Source organism: Vidua macroura, chromosome 15 (genome assembly GCF_024509145.1).
Source record: "Vidua macroura isolate BioBank_ID:100142 chromosome 15, ASM2450914v1, whole genome shotgun sequence".
In the NCBI taxonomy this organism is placed as follows: Eukaryota; Metazoa; Chordata; class Aves; order Passeriformes; family Viduidae; genus Vidua; species Vidua macroura.
In genome coordinates this window covers 16,833,532-16,851,083 of record NC_071585.1, presented here as the reverse complement: position 1 = coordinate 16,851,083, position 17,552 = coordinate 16,833,532, and the positions used below count along the sequence as shown (strand labels likewise).

At 46.9% G+C, this 17,552-nt stretch overlaps 1 protein-coding gene across 1 annotated transcript in view; it reads left to right on the top strand.

Annotated features, from left to right (window-relative positions):
• The first annotated feature begins 12,215 nt into the window (after positions 1 to 12,215).
• The window catches only part of ERGIC1 (endoplasmic reticulum-golgi intermediate compartment 1), a 58,238-nt gene continuing 52,901 nt past the window's right edge, over positions 12,216 to 17,552 (top strand). The window contains exon 1 of the mRNA XM_053991398.1: positions 12,216 to 12,328. Within this exon, the coding sequence (XP_053847373.1) occupies positions 12,309 to 12,328 (20 nt within the window). The 5' untranslated portion in view covers positions 12,216 to 12,308. The remainder of the gene's footprint in view (positions 12,329 to 17,552) is intronic.

Sequence of the window (17,552 nt, the reverse complement as noted above, 5' to 3'; positions counted from 1 at the left end):
TGTCACTGTAAAATCCAGTGAGGTTTTGTTGTTTTTTTTTTTTTTTTCCTGAAGTGAAAATCAGAGGGCTGTTTCTTTACTCTGACAGCTCACTGAATTTAGCACCTGCTGCCCCTGTGTGCTCTCAGCCAGGGCAGCCGAAATTCCTCTGAGTTTGTGGGGCACTGATGCCTGAGAGCTCAGAGAGTGATGCTCCACGAGGAAAACTGCTCCTGAAGGGAACAGAAGCCGGCACAATGGAGCCACTGATTAAGAAGAACAATCCTGGAGGATTTCCTATTATGCCAAGCTTCGGGAGGAAACTGCGAAGCAACGCAAAGGAAATGAGTGCATTCGCTCAAAATGAAAAGGTCAGCCAGCCCCAACTTTTCAGCTTTGATATACACGTACCATTCCAACTCCCATTTTTATCGCAGATTATAGCTTCCCAAGGCCCTCAGGAAGTTGACAGAGAGATTGTGAGGTTATTGGGTGGTGTGAGAACGGAACTACCTATGATTTGCAAACTTGTCATTGCAGCACAGCCACTTCTGTGCAACGAAGAACAAAGCAACCACCCAACAGCATCCCTTTTGCATCCTCATCACACAGCTTTAAATAACAGCTGCAGTCAGCAGCAGAGAGATTCAGACTTCCCCCTTAAAACCCTCTGCAAAGGGAGTTTGACAGAATGCAACGTGGACAGGCAAAAGCTGGTGAGCTGCAAATCTCCACAGATTCTCCCAGATCTCCTTCGCATGGACATTGCTCAAAGTTAAACAGCAGTGACTGTAAATCACAGCAAAATCTTTGATGTAAAATATTGTTTCATTTGGGAAAAAAAACATGAAGGACTCCGGGGTTCCATCCACAATAATCCCATTGCCTCCCTATCACAACTTCATCTCCCCTAAATTTAATTCCCTTATTTATAAAATAGAAACAACAATATTTAACTTTCTGTCGTGGGCCATTGTGAAGTGGTGAATTTTCACTGCTTGTCTGAAGGAAAACCAAATTATTACTGCCTGAACAAATGGACTATTTCTATTAATGCAATAGAGGCAATGGGATTCATATTATTTCAGTTATGCCTCAGCTTTCTCAGCTTTTGTACAGCTTTGAAAATCAACTCTCAACTCTTTATGTCTGTTGAAAACAGATGCTGAACTTGCTGATGCAGGTGTAAAAGGGTTTTTATGGGATTTTAGCTAAGGAAGGACACAGCACACAGAGTGAAACTGTGGCACTGCTGAGGTTAATGGGAATACTCACAGCATATAATACAAACCAGCTCCTTGTACAGCATCTTTTGTATCTCAAGAGCCTCACTGAGACATAACTAAAATACCAAATCTAAAAGGCTTCCAAACACTACCTAAGACGAGACTGGTAGAACAAAATTTCAGCCCATGCTACTTGAATGTATAATGAAAAATCCATTAGTGACTCACTTCTCCTAAGGATAGAAGGCAGCATCCTTATGAGTCAGCTTTCTGCTGAGAAAAAACTCCTGCCTTCAATGGAGCAGGAGCCACACCACTGAAAAGAGCTCAATTATCAGTCATTACACTGTGGGACAGAGTGGGGAACAGGTAATGAAAGGAGCAAAATCACACGAAGGACTTAGCTCATGGAGGACCTCTCAGCATTATAAGACTGACCTTTAAATTCAGTGAGAAATGAGAGTTGCATCAATCCATCACCTGTCTGGGAAGTTCACTGCAGACCTCTCTGGAAGTCAAAGCACACATGGGTGCTGTGGCTGCACTGCTAACAGGGGTGCGGTTAAAATAGGTGTCTGAATCAATTAAGGGGAAAAAAAAGGGTAATTAAATTAAATGTACTGAGCATTATCAAATTTGGATGACTGTAAGGGATGAGAAAACTTTTGTAGAGTGTGACAGATAACATCTACAGATAAACAATCGTATGTAAGAGGAAATGTGTTGAATACTGACCAAAAAAAAAGGTGATATGGGTTCTGAAATGATTTAAAGAAAGTTTCTTGCATGTCTTTTAGAGTAAATGAAGGGAGTCACTTCTGTGAGCAATGTACCAAGGTACATTTCATTTTTCATCTCCCACTTCAGGTCCTAAGTCCTTACTCAAGCAAAACTCCCACTGGAGTCAATTAAATCTTCTTTCTGATTTGAAACAACTTAACCAATGCAAGAGAAATCCTTTCAGGCTTGTCAGCTTTTTCACACCTCTTGGCTGCCTGCAGTCATCTGCAGCAGTGCTGCGTCCACATGAATCACAGCACCTCAGAACCACACAGCCACAGGGGCCAGCCTTTTGGAGGCTGGCATTCTCCCTCAGATTCGTTCCACACTAGATTAATTCCACTGTCGCCAGTAAACTTCAGTGTGATTTTTGTGGGGGTGAGTCACAGAGTTTGGTCCTCCACCTGAAATAATATTATCTGTGGCTTTGGATGGACACGATTCCACTGCGCTGCTTTTTCACGCTTCCACTCCTCCCCCTCAGTGCTCCTGCCTGGGATGTGCTGCCCACACAAGGCCACCAGGACAGGGACTGCAGCATCGTGCCACTCAGCAGCAGGACCTTTCTTTATTTATTTCTCAGCTATGTCACAGACAACCCATAAATCTTACTAAAACTGACTGATTTCACAGCGAGAATTCTTTACTTCCCCCTTCTCTGGCTCCCCCCCCGCCCCAGCATTTACCATCAGTGGCTCAATCACTTTTGTAATTAGCAGCAAAAGGCAACAGCAAATTTTCTCCAGGCACTGCTGCTGGGAAGGAACTTTCCCTTCCAGGGGGTCACTCTCAGCTTCCCACCAGTTTTGACCAATTATTGCCCTCTCTGGGGCAACCACAGCCACCTTACCCCATTTCCGTGCCCCGCCTCAGCGGGGACATGGGAACACAATGTCACTTACGTGAACTTTACGTGGCCCCACGGGCAGCAGGGGAACACCAGAGGTTCCTCATTTACACAAAGCAGCTCCAGCCATGACTCATGTCTGCCTTGTCACTGTGACGAGGCTCCTGATGGCGAGGGGATGGCTGCGTCCTCCGTCACTCCCGTGTCCCCAACGTCCAGGCTCTCGCAGAGCCTGCAAGTGGGGAAATAGCAAAATGTAAAATGTGCCTGGGAAATTTCCCTGCAGCGTGGGAAAGCTGAGCTTCTCCTACTTCATCTCCTACATCTCCTCTGCAAGGCTTTGCTGGCTGTAGCTTGGTGTCCACCAAGTGTCCGTCAAATCTCTGTCCTCCTGGAGAAAGGTCTTGTGTGAATTTAACATCATGGTTTACATCATTTCCCTCCATCAGCCAAGGCCAGAGGACTGCTTAGAAGATTGGAAGAGGGCTGAGGGATGTTGTCCTGCACCATAAACCAGTGGTTACTCAACTGAGAACGTCCTTCTCCATGTCAGGAACAAGTCCACAACATTGGGATTGGGTATCTGACTGCTGTGACTCCCCTGAACAAGAGTGGGTTTCAATCTCTTTAAGATTTGGAGTTTTAGGCTCAAGGAGTTAATCTCTGTGGACAGCCTGTGTCCTCCAGGGTTCTGACTTACCTCTGGAGGAGACCTTTTCCTGCACATAGGCTTGAGAGGGAATCCAGGAAAATCGGTTTCATTAGGCTAATGTTAGCCTCAGTGGCTGCCTCTGTAGTGAAGTTTTCTTCTTCCTGATGCTGTTCACACCATTGTCACCAGCAAAAAAACATCCACTGATATGGAAAAAGGACATCAGGGAAATTCCATTGAAATAAGGAGAATTGGAAAGTTTTCTTTTTTTTTTTTTTTTTTTTTTTAATAGGGTTGTTCCCACGATGATTTCAGGGAAGAGAGTGAGTGAGTAAGAAGATGAGGAAGGGGCAGGGAAACTCCAAACACTCTCAGTGTACGCCCACAAACAGTGAAAGAAATTTGAAACCAGTAGAATGGAAACATTTGGGATGAAGAATGGAAGAAAGTGAAACACAAAGGATGAGAGACTAATGTTTCAGTGCTGGAAAAGTCATGATGAGCAGGACAGTCATTTTTACGTGTTTGTTATACCCATACAACGAAGCCAACCAAAACAGAGGGGGCTAAATATTATACCAAATATTCCAAGTTTTATTGCCTACAGCTCAGAACTGGAATAACCAGAATCTTTGTACAGATTTCAGAGTTAGCAAAGGCCAAAGAATTTCCCTGGGCATCATAACTTTGGCAACCAATATTGCAGAATGCTAAAACGGGAACTTCAAGAGAACACGTTAGGGATGTTTTCTAGACCTTCTTCCTCCCAGAACCTCATCCAGTGCCTGCAGATTGCACGCCAGGCAATCACAATCTGCCCAAAAGCCTGACATGTTCCTCTTAGTGGCCTCTGACACCAGAAATGAAAGGTACAGACGTATTTACACCATAGGATGCACCAGAGCCAAGGCGCATTAGCATATGGCAGCTAAGATGAATGTTTGGAAGTAGCCCAGTCTCTGAGTCAGACTGATCCTTTCCGTTCATAAACTTTAAAGTGCCAGGAAAAAAGCAAAAAAGTCCAATTAAAATAAATCCTGGCTAACTCCACTGCTGGCTTATCATCGCAGCGTGAGGAGGACAGGATTTTGTTCTTTCTCCTGTGAGAAGCTTGAGCAAGAAGCCATGAAGTGGCCTCAGCAGAGACAGGGCGAGAGGAGTGTTCTTTGGTGGGGGAGAAGTCTGGAGACTGCTGGGCCTGTGCTCCTCTGAAGGCTGGAGGAGTTTTCTGGAAGGGTTTGTTTGTTGCTTTGGTGTAGTGATTTCTGATTTTGCACGCCATCATTTGAAAGGAACCTTTCACTTCATTTCTGACCCTTCAGCTCCCCCAAGCACATCTCCTCTTATCTTCTGCCTTAAGCTGGATTTATCCTCACCTCCAAGTTCCTGCACGGGCCTGCCTACATGTGTGGTCTGTTTGTTCCCAGTTCCCTTCTGCTGGGAATTCCCTTCTCCAGCAGTTTCTCTCTCCATTTATTCCTATCTTTCCACACTCCCTTGCATGCTCCGTGTCTTACAGCACTCTCCTCACGCCATTTCAAGACAACACTTTGAGACAGTTTGGAGTCTCTGTTTGGCCAAGTGGTGATTGCTGGAGCTGGCACCAAGGTTGGATTGGGTCACAAGGCATCTGGAACTGACCACCAAAACTAACCCCACTCCAAATCTGAGGATAGATACTGTAGTGACAGGACAAGGGGGAATGGCCTCAAACTGAAAGAAAGCATGTCTAGATGGGATATTGGGAAGAAATTCTTCCCTGTCAGGGTGCTGAGGCCCTGGCACAGGGTGCCCATAGAAGCTGTGGCTGCCCCTGGATCCCTGGAAGTGTCCAAGGCCAGATTGGATGGGGCTTGGAGCAACCTGGGACAGTGGAAGTTGTCCCTGCAGACCAAACAAGGCCAGAGAGAATGATTTCTGCCTTAATTCATTAGAGGGTTAATAAAACATCTTTATAAAATATTTTTCTTTGGCCACACCCTGATTTCTGCAACAGATTCTTTAGCACTGACAAAACCTCCCCAATCCACTGACCATCACAGCAGTGCCAAGAGACCGAGTGAGAACAAGGAGAACACAAGTCTCATTTGCAGCAGAGGCCGCAATTAAAAATCCATATCCTTACTATGAAAAAGATGAAAAAAAAAAAAAAGGTATGTATTTCTTGTCTGTAATGTCCCATTGGGCTTACTCAGCTAGACAATATCTGGAGGAAATCGCTGAGAACGCTGATAAGGCAGCACAGAGGACATGCCAAAAGCAAGGCAGGGAAGTGCAATTCAACATCTCACGCACAGGGCTGGCTCCTGAGGGTCAGAGGATGGGAGAGAACCCGCTAAGCTGCAGTAGCAGGACTGGCTGCCCACAGCAGGAGTTGGCAAGTCTTCCAAGGAAACTTCCAGAGCCTTGCTTGAGAAATTCCTCCTTGTCAAGCTGTTGTTTGGGTTCACTTCTTTGCTGCCCGAGGGCCTTTGTGATGGCCTAGCGCTGCTGAATCCTCCAATGCTCGTTCTGCTGTAAAAAGCTCATTTCCATGTCTTGCTGGCCACAGCAGAGCCTGACAGAGACCTGACCTTGCACCTGGGTGCCTGAGCTGGCTTGCACAGCTCCCACCTGGGAAGAAGCCACCCATTCAGGGAGGTCATTGCGGCACAGCATCCCCATCCCTGCTGAGCCTCAGTGCCCACTGCGAGCCCGCCCGTGCAGCGGCGCTGGGAGGCATCCAAAACAGCACTCAGGCACCAGAGTGCAACTTCTGCAGACTGCTGGCGCCTGTGCTCGTGAGAGCAGCCCAGGAAAGCTCTGCCTGCCCTGCTCAGCTACGTCAGATGCTCTAAGTGCCCACAGCTCCTGGGGAACGCTTCCCGAGGCGCCGCAAGGTCTGGCGCCTTGCCGTGCCCCACTGCTCTGGGTGGGCTCAATTCCCTCAGCTGCTCCTTGCCTCCTTGTCCAGAAATCAGCTGGGGCTTTTGTCAGGAAGACCTCCAAGACCCAATTTCCCAGGCATGATGTAGGCACCAGAAAGGAAGTCTCAGGAGTGCTTGCAGGTACTGAAAATCAGTGAGTCAGGGACCCCTCCTCCAGTATCCAAGCACAGTCACTGTTTCCAAGGTAAAAGCCCTAATTCAACTCCAGAAATTCTGCACTTGTGGTTACACAGTGGCTCAGCCTTCAGAGGCTGGGCAGAGCACATTTTTCTCCCTTCCCCTGATGCCCTCAAGTTTCTCACACACTCTGTGTCAAAGGTCCACACCTGTCTTCCAGGGAAGGGCTCTCCAGCACTCGGTGAGTATTTAAAGCAGAGGGGTGGCTCATCTCCCAGGCATATTTTCACTGACAACACTAATTTAGATGTGGATGCCAAATGTGTTGTCTGAGCCCAGAAGCAAACGCTTTGTGGCCCTGTATGAGTTTCACAGTGAGGTATTCAGAGGTCCCCTTCTCCTGAGTATTTCCCACTGGCTGATGCAGGAATCTCAACCATCAGTGTACAGGCTAAGGGCACTCGAGTCCTTCAGGTCCTGGTCCTGAACTATTCCTCTCCAGTGTAAAGGGAATTTAAGGCATTTAACTCACGACAGAGCATTTAGAATCAGGTGTAATCCTCAACTCTCCTCTGCTGCTAATCCCAAATCTCCTTGAGATCCGGCCCTCTTAGTGTTCAAAGTCCTCTCTCCAGGATTTCACCCTGGTTAACTGTTAACTTGCATCTCCCTTTGGCCATGACCTCTGGTCAGGTGTTTGCAGTCTCCTGAACCACACTGAGCACTCACCACCACAGGGGTGCTGTATAAAGCATGAGGTAAGCCTGGGACAGGGGCTGCAACTTCCTTGTGGCATTCATTTCCACAGTGGAAAAAGAAATAAAACACAAAAATACGAAAAAAAATGTTCTGCTAGCTGTGACTTTCCCATAGTAAATTCCTGGCACCCAAAACGTGCCAGGAAACAGGCTTGAAAACAGGCAGTTTGTATTAAAAGCAGGGTAAATTTTCTAGGGGCTTTAAGAGTGGCAGATTCCCCTGAGCATTTGCCCACTGTCACAGGATAAGGGAGAGGCCATGTGGCTGCACAGATCCCCTTCTCCACACTCATAAACATCAGCTGTACCCGTCCCTGTGACTGAAAAATAATCAGATTATTTCTTCTGCCTATTGAACAGGAAGAAGAAAGGTGGTTGTTTGTCTTCTTAAGGAAAGAGTGTAGCTATTCAATAAAGAAGGAACTTACACAGTAAATTCAGTAGATATTCATTTATTCTATTGTGTATTTTGAGTCCAATCTCGCAAAAATAGCTGGACAGCATTACATGTGGTAATGATAAACAAACCACACTGCAACAAGACTTTAAGACAACATTTAAAGCTTGCTTTTTGTTCCCTGGAATTTGGGAAGTACTGCCAACACGTAGCTTATCCAAATCCTAAGAGGAAGGGCTGAACTTTCATTACTGATTATACTTAGCACAGCACTTGAATTTGAATTCTTCACCTCCACGCGCATCCTGTTCCTTCAGCGAGATTTCCTCAAACGCCGTTATTTATATTTTGAAAACGCTTTATACCATTTTTTCTCTCCATTCTCCGCAGTGTTTTTTCCTTTTCCTGAACGGCAGTTGTGCTCAGGGCTCCAGGCCACACCCTGCAGAACACAACACATACTCGGGGGCACCCGCCCTGCGGAGCAATGCGCTCACTCCGATTCCCAGCCCACCCCGCCACAGCAGCGCTGCAAACCGAATAAAATCACCCGGGGCAATGGCCTGGGGTGGGCCCTGCCTCACAACATGCCAAACAAAAGCCACGGGGCAGCTTTTGGTTGTGTTTTTACACACCTGTGTAGCAGAAGGGGAGTAAGTGAATAAGCACTGCACCTTCCTCAGAGTCACGGCACATTCCCCTTTGATGAACGAAGCCCAGCTGACCCGAAGGATGAGTGTGTGTAACTCATCTGGCTTTACCTTTGGCAAACAGTGCTGCTCATGACCCAGTCACAGCACCCACACTAAGCTCCCAATGCAAGAGCTGTGGCAGGAGCCAGAGGCTGAAACAAAACTCAGCCCTGTGTAAGGAATCACAAACAGAACAAAAAAAGGGAATCGTATATGTGAGTGTTACAGGATGTGAGATCAGCCCAAACCGTGCAGGACAGGTAAGGATTGAGGCTGCACTTTTCTGGGAAAGGGAAAACTTTGAGAGTACAAAATTGAGATGAGTGAAATCCAGAGAATCATTGAATATGCTGAGTTGGAAGGGATGATCCAAGTCCAGCTCCTGTCCCTGCACAGACTCCCCAAAAATCCCACCCTGGCATCCCTGGAGCTCTGGCAGCCTCGGGGCCGTGCCCATCCCTGGGGAGCCTGGGCAGTGCCAGCACCCTCTGGGGGAAGAACCTTTCCCAAAATCCAACCTGATCCTCCCCTGGCTCAGCCCCAGCCCCTCCCTGGGTCCTGTCCCTGTCCCAGAGATTGGAGCTGTCCCTCGGGAGGAAGCTCCAGGAGACCTCCCCTCAGTCTCCTCAAGGCTGAATTATCAAGGATTAATATAAACTCTGTAAATTGACTTTATTAATGTTAACTCAAAACTTTAAAATAGCATATCAACTGGAGATGAAGAATATCCCAGACACCTGGACATGAATCATTTTACCTGCAAAAACAAATTTATTAAATAAATAACCAAGAAGATTGCTCAAATAAAGCACTTTTTGGCCACTATTTTTTTTCATAGGAAGGAGGTACCAGTTTTGTTGTTGTGAGACATTAGTCAGGAATTCAGACTCATCCATGATCTGATTTATCTGTAACAAAGTGATCTGGAATGAGGAAAATGCTCTTTTTTTGCAAGAAGAATTATGAACATGAATTGGGACTGAAGAGATTTGTTTGCTAATTTAGAACTGAAGCTGATCTTACTCTGTAGTCTTAGGTGAGTCAATTCAACCTCCTGCTTTGGTTTCTTGGTTGTTAAAGAGGTCTGAAAATATTGGTGTACTGGTTTCAGAGTAGCAGTTTGGCTCGATGAACATTCCCAATGCAATTTGGAGAGAAATTATAATTTTAAGGCTGCTGTTGTCAGAAGAAGGCTGACTTATTGCTCCCATGAGAAAGAAAGTTAACTTTTCCATCAGTTGTCAGCATCAGTTCGCTCATTCCAGTTCTAATGGTGGGACAAGCACCTCAAATGAACCCCTTGCTTCTGGTTCCCATTCTGACACACACCATGAGCTCAGCTGCCCCACCCAGCTGGACTGGGGACAAATTCCTGTTCTTATCTCCAGCTCGATGGAAGCCTTATGCAATTAAACAATATTGTGACGAGGGTCTTATCTCAGGGCATTAACTTCTTCTTCCCTTGGCAAGGATGTGAGCGAGCTGCAAAGCTGCTCTAAGCCCATTGCTTTCCCCAGTTTGACCTTTTAGTGGGGAAAAAAAAAATAATAAAATCCCCACAACGCGAGCTCTTGCTGCGCTGTGTTCTTGAGACTCGAGCTTGCAGGAGGAGAACTCTTCAAGGCCACCTCCAGATTTATCTGCTGTACAAGTGAAGAGCTTTAGTAAACCCTTCAGCACTCTCTTGGCTCCTGAGAGAGCTGATGCCTCTGCACAGGACAGTTAATAACAGCTAATGATGTGGGGGCCTTGCCAGGAGCACTCGGTTGTGTAACCACCTTGTCAGGCACTGTTTGTTTTGGTTTTTTTCCACAACGATCCTCCCCCCCTGGCTACGCCTGTGCAATGGCTTGACCTCATGAGAGATGGGAATTGTCTCATTAATTTTACTGGGCTGCTCAGTTTTGGAGCACAGTGTGAAGTGCAGCAGGATTTTGTGGCTGATCTGTTAGCAATCTGCTGAATGTGCTCGCACAATGCAGTTGGATAATTTAGGTGTCTGAGATCAAAAAAACCCCAAAAAACCAATTATTTTTATCTATTCCCTGGGGGCTTCTGGGGAATAATGCTGTGTTATCTCATACTTGGGATTCCTCCAGTTCAGTTTCTCATATTCCCAGCATGAATTATTATCTCTTTTTTTGAATGAAAATGGTATTGATTAACAGCTCTGACTCTTCAGTAGTTTTGCCCTGCTTGTTTCAATCTGAATTTCTTTTTGTTCTAACCAGGTATGGGCCTAGTTTCTGTGCGAAGGGGAAAAAATGGAAAGATGTGAATCTCTAAGTAAAGAAATGATGACAGCAGGAGGAGGAGGAAGAAAGGTACAGAATCAATTAGAAATGCAGTATATTGCATACTCAGATTGCTGTCATCTCACTCTTTCTCTTGCCCTGCTTTTAGACATAAAGGCAAGAATAGTTGTATTTTGTTCCTGCAGTGCAGTCTAACCTGCACTGCATGTGAGTGACAGCGATTGTGAACACAGCAGCAGTCACACTACAAAGCATCCCTGAGGGACACTGCTAGCTGGTGACAGAATTATGGCAAGGAGCAGGGATGGTGCATGGAGCAGGACAGGATTAGCCTCGTGCACTGCACTGAACCTGCCAGGGATGCAGCCAGAAAAAGGCATGCAGGCAAAACGGGAAGACTGGGGAAATGCCTCATCTACCGAACGGGGAGCTTTTTCTAACTTTAATCCCTTGTCTCCAGTAAAATTGCACAAAAAAAAAAAAAAAAAAAAGATTTCCAAAAGCAGGTGAAAGAGCTGTGCTGGCCCTTAAAGGAGCTTATCATAGAATCATGGAATGGTTTGGGTTGGAAGGGAGATTAAAGCTCATCCAGTGCCACCACTGCCATGGCAAGGACACCTTCCACTGTCCCAGGCTGCTCCCAGCCCTGTCCAGCCTGGCCTTGGGCACTGCCAGGGATCCAGGGGCAGCCACAGCTTCTCTGGGCACTCTGTGCCAGGGCCTGCCCACCCTCACAGGGAACAATTTCTTCCTAATATCTAAGCTAAACTGAAAAGGTGCCCAGGGATGGAGGGGTGGGTGTTCTTCCTTCCTTTGAGGGCACTTCGAGGTGTGAGACCTTCCCCTGTCTGTCACCGGGGCCCGTGGGGCAGCCCCTGACACACGCGGTATTAGCGTGATGCTGAGAGTGCAGAAGATGCTGGACAAAGCCTGAAACACCTCCACACTCCGGTCTGGAGCACCAGGAGAGGCTGAGGGAGCTGGGAAGGGGCTCAGCCTGGAGAAAAGGAGGCTCAGGGGGGCCCTTCTGGCTCTGCACAGCTCCTGACAGGCGGGGACAGCCGGGGGGGTCGGGCTCTGCTCCCAGGGAACAGGGACAGGAGGAGAGGGAACGGCCTCAGGCTGGGCCAGGGCAGGCTCAGGGTGGGCAGCAGCAGGAATTTCCCCATGGAAAGGGTACTCAGGCCCTGGAACTGCCCAGGGAGGTTTGGATCCCCATCCCTGGAGCGTCCCAGGAAGGGCTGGAGGTGGCACTCGGCGCTCTGGGCTGGGGACAAGGTGGGGATGGGGCACAGCTGGGACCCGATGATCCCGGAGCTGTTTTCCAACCGAAAGAATTCCGTGACACCGCGCTGCCAGCGCCCTGAGAGCCGCGGGGGCTGAGCGGGCCACGGCGAGCGGACCCTGCAAACTGCGGCATCCCGCATCCCTCACCCCGGATCCCGCATCCCTCACCCCGCATCCCGGATCCCGGCTCCCCGAGCGCGGTGCCGCCGCTCCGTAACCCGGCGGCGGAAGCCCCGGCCGGCCCGGCCGCCCAATGGGCTGGGGCTGCGCGGCGCCGGGGCCGGGGCCGGGGCCGTCACTTCCTGGCCCTGCAGCCGCCGGCAGCGAGGCCACAGCCGGGGCCGGGGGCGGCGGCGCCCGCAGCCCGCCCGCCACCACCACCGCCACCACCATGCCCTTTGACTTCAGGAGGTGAGTGTCGCCGAGAGTCGCGACAGAGCCCGCCCGCCCCGCGGGGACCGCCTGCCGCCGCCCCGCGCCGCTCCCCGCCCGAGGGTGCGCGTGGGATGGGCGGATGGATGGATGGATGGATGGATGGATGGATGGATGGATGGATGGATGGATGGATGGATGGACGGACGGACTGTGCGCAGGGAAGGGAGCGGGGAAGCTGTACCCAGCTCCATAATGCGGTTCCACCAAGCCAAAAGGGGTGTGTGCACTTTGGGTTGCCTGGGCAGGACGGAGGGAGCAGCAGGACCTGCGGGGTGATGGATGCGGGTGTTGGGGTGGAGGTGCTGGGCTGCTGCTCCTCCCGCAGGTGTCTGGGGGTCTCACTTTTTATGAGAGGGGTCACTTTTTGGGGTGGGGCTCCTGCAGCACCTTTAGAAGGTCATGGTGCAGCTCCCATGGCAGCTTTAGGGCCATCATTCCTTACAGTGGCGTTCCCACAGCAGCTTTAGAGGGTCATTTCTTACGGTGGGGTTCCCACAGTAGCTTTAGGAGATCACAGTGGGGCTCCCACAGTGGCTTTAGGGGGTCACTGCTTAGGGTGGAGCTCCCAGAGCATCTTTAAGGGGTCACTCTTTGCAGCAGGGCTCCCACGCAAGGCTCCGTGTGCCAAAGCTGTGCCACGTGTCTCATGGCTGGGGACCAACATCGACGCCTCCACCTCTGGTTTTGCCATTTTGAGCAGGTGCAAGTTGTAGGATTGGCCTTTCTGCGTGGCTCCTTCATCCTCTGGGCCATTGCAGGCAGTGTCAGGTACCAAAGCAGAAGTGAAAAAGACCCCTCTGACTTCACTGGAGCCAAAATAGCAACTGCGGGTTCATCTTCTTTTTTGAGCTTTTCTTGAACCAACAATTTGCATCTTTCCAAGTTCAGAGATGCCAAGGGGAAGATGCACAGATGAGTTTTCTAGTACAGATTTTACTACAACGTTAATAGTACAATAAAAAATACATTCATTTTTGGGAATATGCAGTTAACTACAGTCCTTTCCATGTAGGATCATTTTGACCCCTACATGTGCACCACTTTGAGATGGGAAATGGTGATAGTGCAGTGTTTTATTATATTCTTGCTGTAATTCTAAACCAGGCCTCTCATTTATACAGGCTAACAGGATCTTGTGTGATCCATGGGGCATTGTTGAACATGGAGGCAGTTGCTTCTGAATGAAAACTTGCTGAAGCTGGAAACAGCATCCTCTGGATCATGTGGGATCCGGGGCCCAGAGCCTCGTTTCTGCTTTTGTGTAAAATTTGATAGAAAAACTCTTCTTTGGAGACATTCTGCCAGCTGCGAATCCTATTGCCATCCATTTTCAGACTTGTAAAATACATGAACAATAAGAGATCCTGGGCTGTGGCTGTCACTTTGTAATAGCAGATAAAGAAAATGTTATTTCTGATGTCTTTGAAAATGTAATTTCTGTTGGGTCTCAGAATGTGCATGTGGAAACACTGGCTCACCAAGAGCATAATCATCTTAAGAGACAGCACTAGTGCTTCACTTTGGAATGGAAAAAAGATGTTCAGTAAAAGCTGAATTGCAGGGTTTGTGTTAATGAGTTACGAAAACAGAGACATCAGTTCAGATCTGCATTTTAAAGATTCACAATTGCAAATAACTTCTTTGTCATTCAGAGTGGAGGATTAGAAATAGACACTTCAAAGCTCTTTCTCAAATAACATAAGCACACTGAACTTCAGCTTTTCTGCAAGGATGAATTTTTCAAAAGCTGCCATTGATAACAGGAATTTCCTATCTAAAGTACAGAGGAGCTATTGTCACGTGCAGCAAACCACTTTCCTGTTTTAGAAGCATGAACAGAGTTCAGGACCAAAAGGTTTGAAAAGGTTAGAGCCCTTTTTAGCTGTTGTGGGTTTTGTTCATAGTGCAGGCAGTGGAACAAAATCTGCTGAGGCTGGAAAATCTTACTGTTGTAGGTAAAATATGATGCACACGTTAAAAAACCCGCACAGGTACTTCTGACAACTCTAGAACTTGCAATACAAAGCTCTTGGAGAAATAAGGTCACCACCCTGAGTAAGTTTCTGAATGAAGAAATGACATTTTCACTGTATAAATTTCAAAGTTTTTCTCTCAGAGTTTTCAGCAGGATGTTCCCTTTGGCAGGTACAGTTTCTACCCTGCCTTTTACATGCCTGCGTGTGACTAGAGGTTTGGATTGTTAAGAAACTTCGAGAAATGCCCCTGCATATCTTCTAGAGTCCAGAATTCCATGTGGAAATTCCATGTTGTGTTCAATTCCATGTGGAAATTCCATGTTGTGTTCAATTCCATGTGGAAATTCCATGTTGTGTTCTTCTGGAGGCCACACATTTCACGTTGCATCTGAAGGAATTCTGGCCTTAGCTGCTCTGCCGAGGACATTTGGGAAGGCAAGGTTTTGTTGTTTCTGTATCCTCCCCTTTCCTAGAGCTTTATTTTTGGTATTTTAGGGTGGCAGGATGTTGATAGCTGGCACCAGGTGTAGAGGGGACATTGTAGAGCAGCTGCAAGTTCAGGCTTTGAGCTCTGTTTCCACACAGAGTAGCTCTAGGAGGAATTGGTTGCCCAAACGTCATCTGGAGATGATGAAGACACAAATGACAAGTAATTAAATTAGCCCAGGACCAAAAATGTCCCTTTTCTTCACCAGCTAAAAGTCAAAGAAATAATTTACTTCCATGGGACTCAATCTCTTTGCTCTGTCTTAAACTTAGCTAGATTGAAGAACTGAAATGGCTTAAAAATCTTTCTTGGAAGTTGTCTCCATCAGCCAGTCTGATATGGAAGTAGCTTGGTTTGTTATATGTACTTTTTTGGTACAGTTTTTTTCCTGTAGGACTTCTGTTTTCTTGGCTTATCAGTGGTTCCCTTTCCTAGTACAAACTTCATTTAATTCATAAATAAACCAATATTTTCACAGTAATCTCACATGAATAATAATTATTCTGTGTCAAGTATCTTTAGGGTTTTAATAGTACTCAGAATTTACCTAATGCTTTTCATTTTTCAAAGCATTTAATTCAGACTAATCCCCCCAGTCCTGCTGTGATATTGGTACAGAACCAAGTTTTCAGCTTCCAGATTGAAGCCTTCAGTACAGGTCTGCTCAGTGCATGTCACAAGAACCCAGCCCTCCTACAGAACTACTAAATCAGTTTGTATTTCCAGAAGGCCTGCTTCTTTCCTATTTTTTAACACCCATTTGGCTGAAAGAGAGAGACAGATTTTTCCCTTCTTTCCCATGTCCTGGTTTTTAGAACTTGTGTCAGCAAAGCAGCTTTGCATGTGTTTGATGGGGGGTTTTGAGTTCTCTCACTGGAGCTGAAAGAGTATTTCCCCTTGGAGCCTTTAAGGTCTGGTGTCACCTGCACACTTGCAGCCTCTGAGGATGGTTCAGATCATAATTAGATTAAACTCTAAGCCTGGGTCATCTTGAGTGGTGTTTGTGAGCCAGCCAGAAGGGATCCCACATGTTGTGTGATCCTCTTAGCAGGAGGCTGAGCTGGTGCTGGGACTTCAAACTGCTCAGGTGTTGAGAATGGCACAACTAAAAATGAGAATTACAGCTGCAAGAATGCAGTGGAGGAGGACACGGTGGGGAGAAGCACTGCTGTGAGTTCTCTTGACTCTCTCTGGTGGCTTTTCTTTGCACCTGCCTATTTGCATGGAAGAGTTACTGATGGGTTTGTAAGATACTGAAACTTCTGAACCATCTTGGTCACTTTAGTTGGTTACACCAAGAAAAACTAAAATAGACCACTCTGAAGTCAAGTTTTTCTTCTAATCCTGGGTAATTCACAGTTGTGCCCTGGCCAGGTGTTTCACACGGAGTGGCAAATGTCTGTGAATCCTTATTTTTATGTTTAACTGAGAACTTCAGGATTTATTTCCCACACTTAATCATTGTGATGTTTTCATTAGTTTTTTGGTTTTTTTTTTTATATTGTTCCTTGTTTGGTTTTGGGGTTTGGTTGGTTTTTTTTTCACAATGTGATAAACCTGTATGAAGTAACAATGTGCTGTACCCGGATTTTAGAGGTCATGGGAAAGGAGCCAGGCTTAGAAAGGATTTAGATTTAAATGCTGATCTAGAGTAGAAGGCAAAAACTTTTATTCCATCTGCACAGTATGACAGGCTCCCACTGTCAGCTGTTCTTTGGCATATCTGTGATAAATTATATTTTAGTGTGGGTGTGCTGATTCAGACCTATGGATCATTTTTATTGTTTTGGGACACAGGCAGGTCTTTACTTTAGTTCCTGCAGGTTTTCATTTAAATCAAATTGTTCAATCTTAACCAAAGCTGACACACTCCAACCTTCCTGCTCTTAGCAAAGGGAGTTTGTTTGGTTTTAAATTAGACCTAAGCGTTGTGATGGTGAATAGACAAACTGATGCTCACTCTTGTGACCAGGCACAGTTGTGAAATCAATTCCTGACCAAAAGAAAAATGAGGCAACCATGAAAGACTGTTTTGTTCCTTCTGTTCTGAAACCCAAAGACTAAAATCAAGTTATTTGCCTTAACAAGTGAATGAGGAGGTGTCTGAGGGGTGCTTAATTTGGAAAAGATTTTTCTCTGTAGACTCAAAATCACCTAAAATGCCCTGGTTTGTGCTCATTAATCTGGGCAGGAATCAATTTCACAACTGTGCCAGGTCACAAGTGTGAGCATCAGTCTGTCCATTCCCCATCACAACTCTAAGGTCTAATTTAAACCCAAACATACTCCCTTTGCTAAGAGCAGTAAGGTTGCAATGATTTTGTCCAAAATACTGATTCCTGTATGTGATTGAGCTGGTAGCCATCACTTCCTAAATTAATGTCTGGGGGCCGTAGCACAGCTCTGTTTGGGTAGTTACAGATGTACAGAATTACAGAATATTCTCTTGGAAGGGACCCACAAGGATCCGACCCCACAACCTTGGCATTATTAGCAGCATGCTCTGACAAACTGAGCTCGTTTCAGCAGTAACTGCATTTCCATCCCCACCTGCAGCCACGTCTGGAGCCTGTTCCAGTTCACATTGTGCAATGCCACTGGTAAACAACCCTTGCAAGTGGTATTGCTGCCACCTTACGTAATGACCAACGTGGATTTGGGTGCCAAGCAGTGCCATGACTAACTTTGGCTCAACAATAGCCCTTTGAGGGCACCTGAGAAATTATTCTGCAGTCAC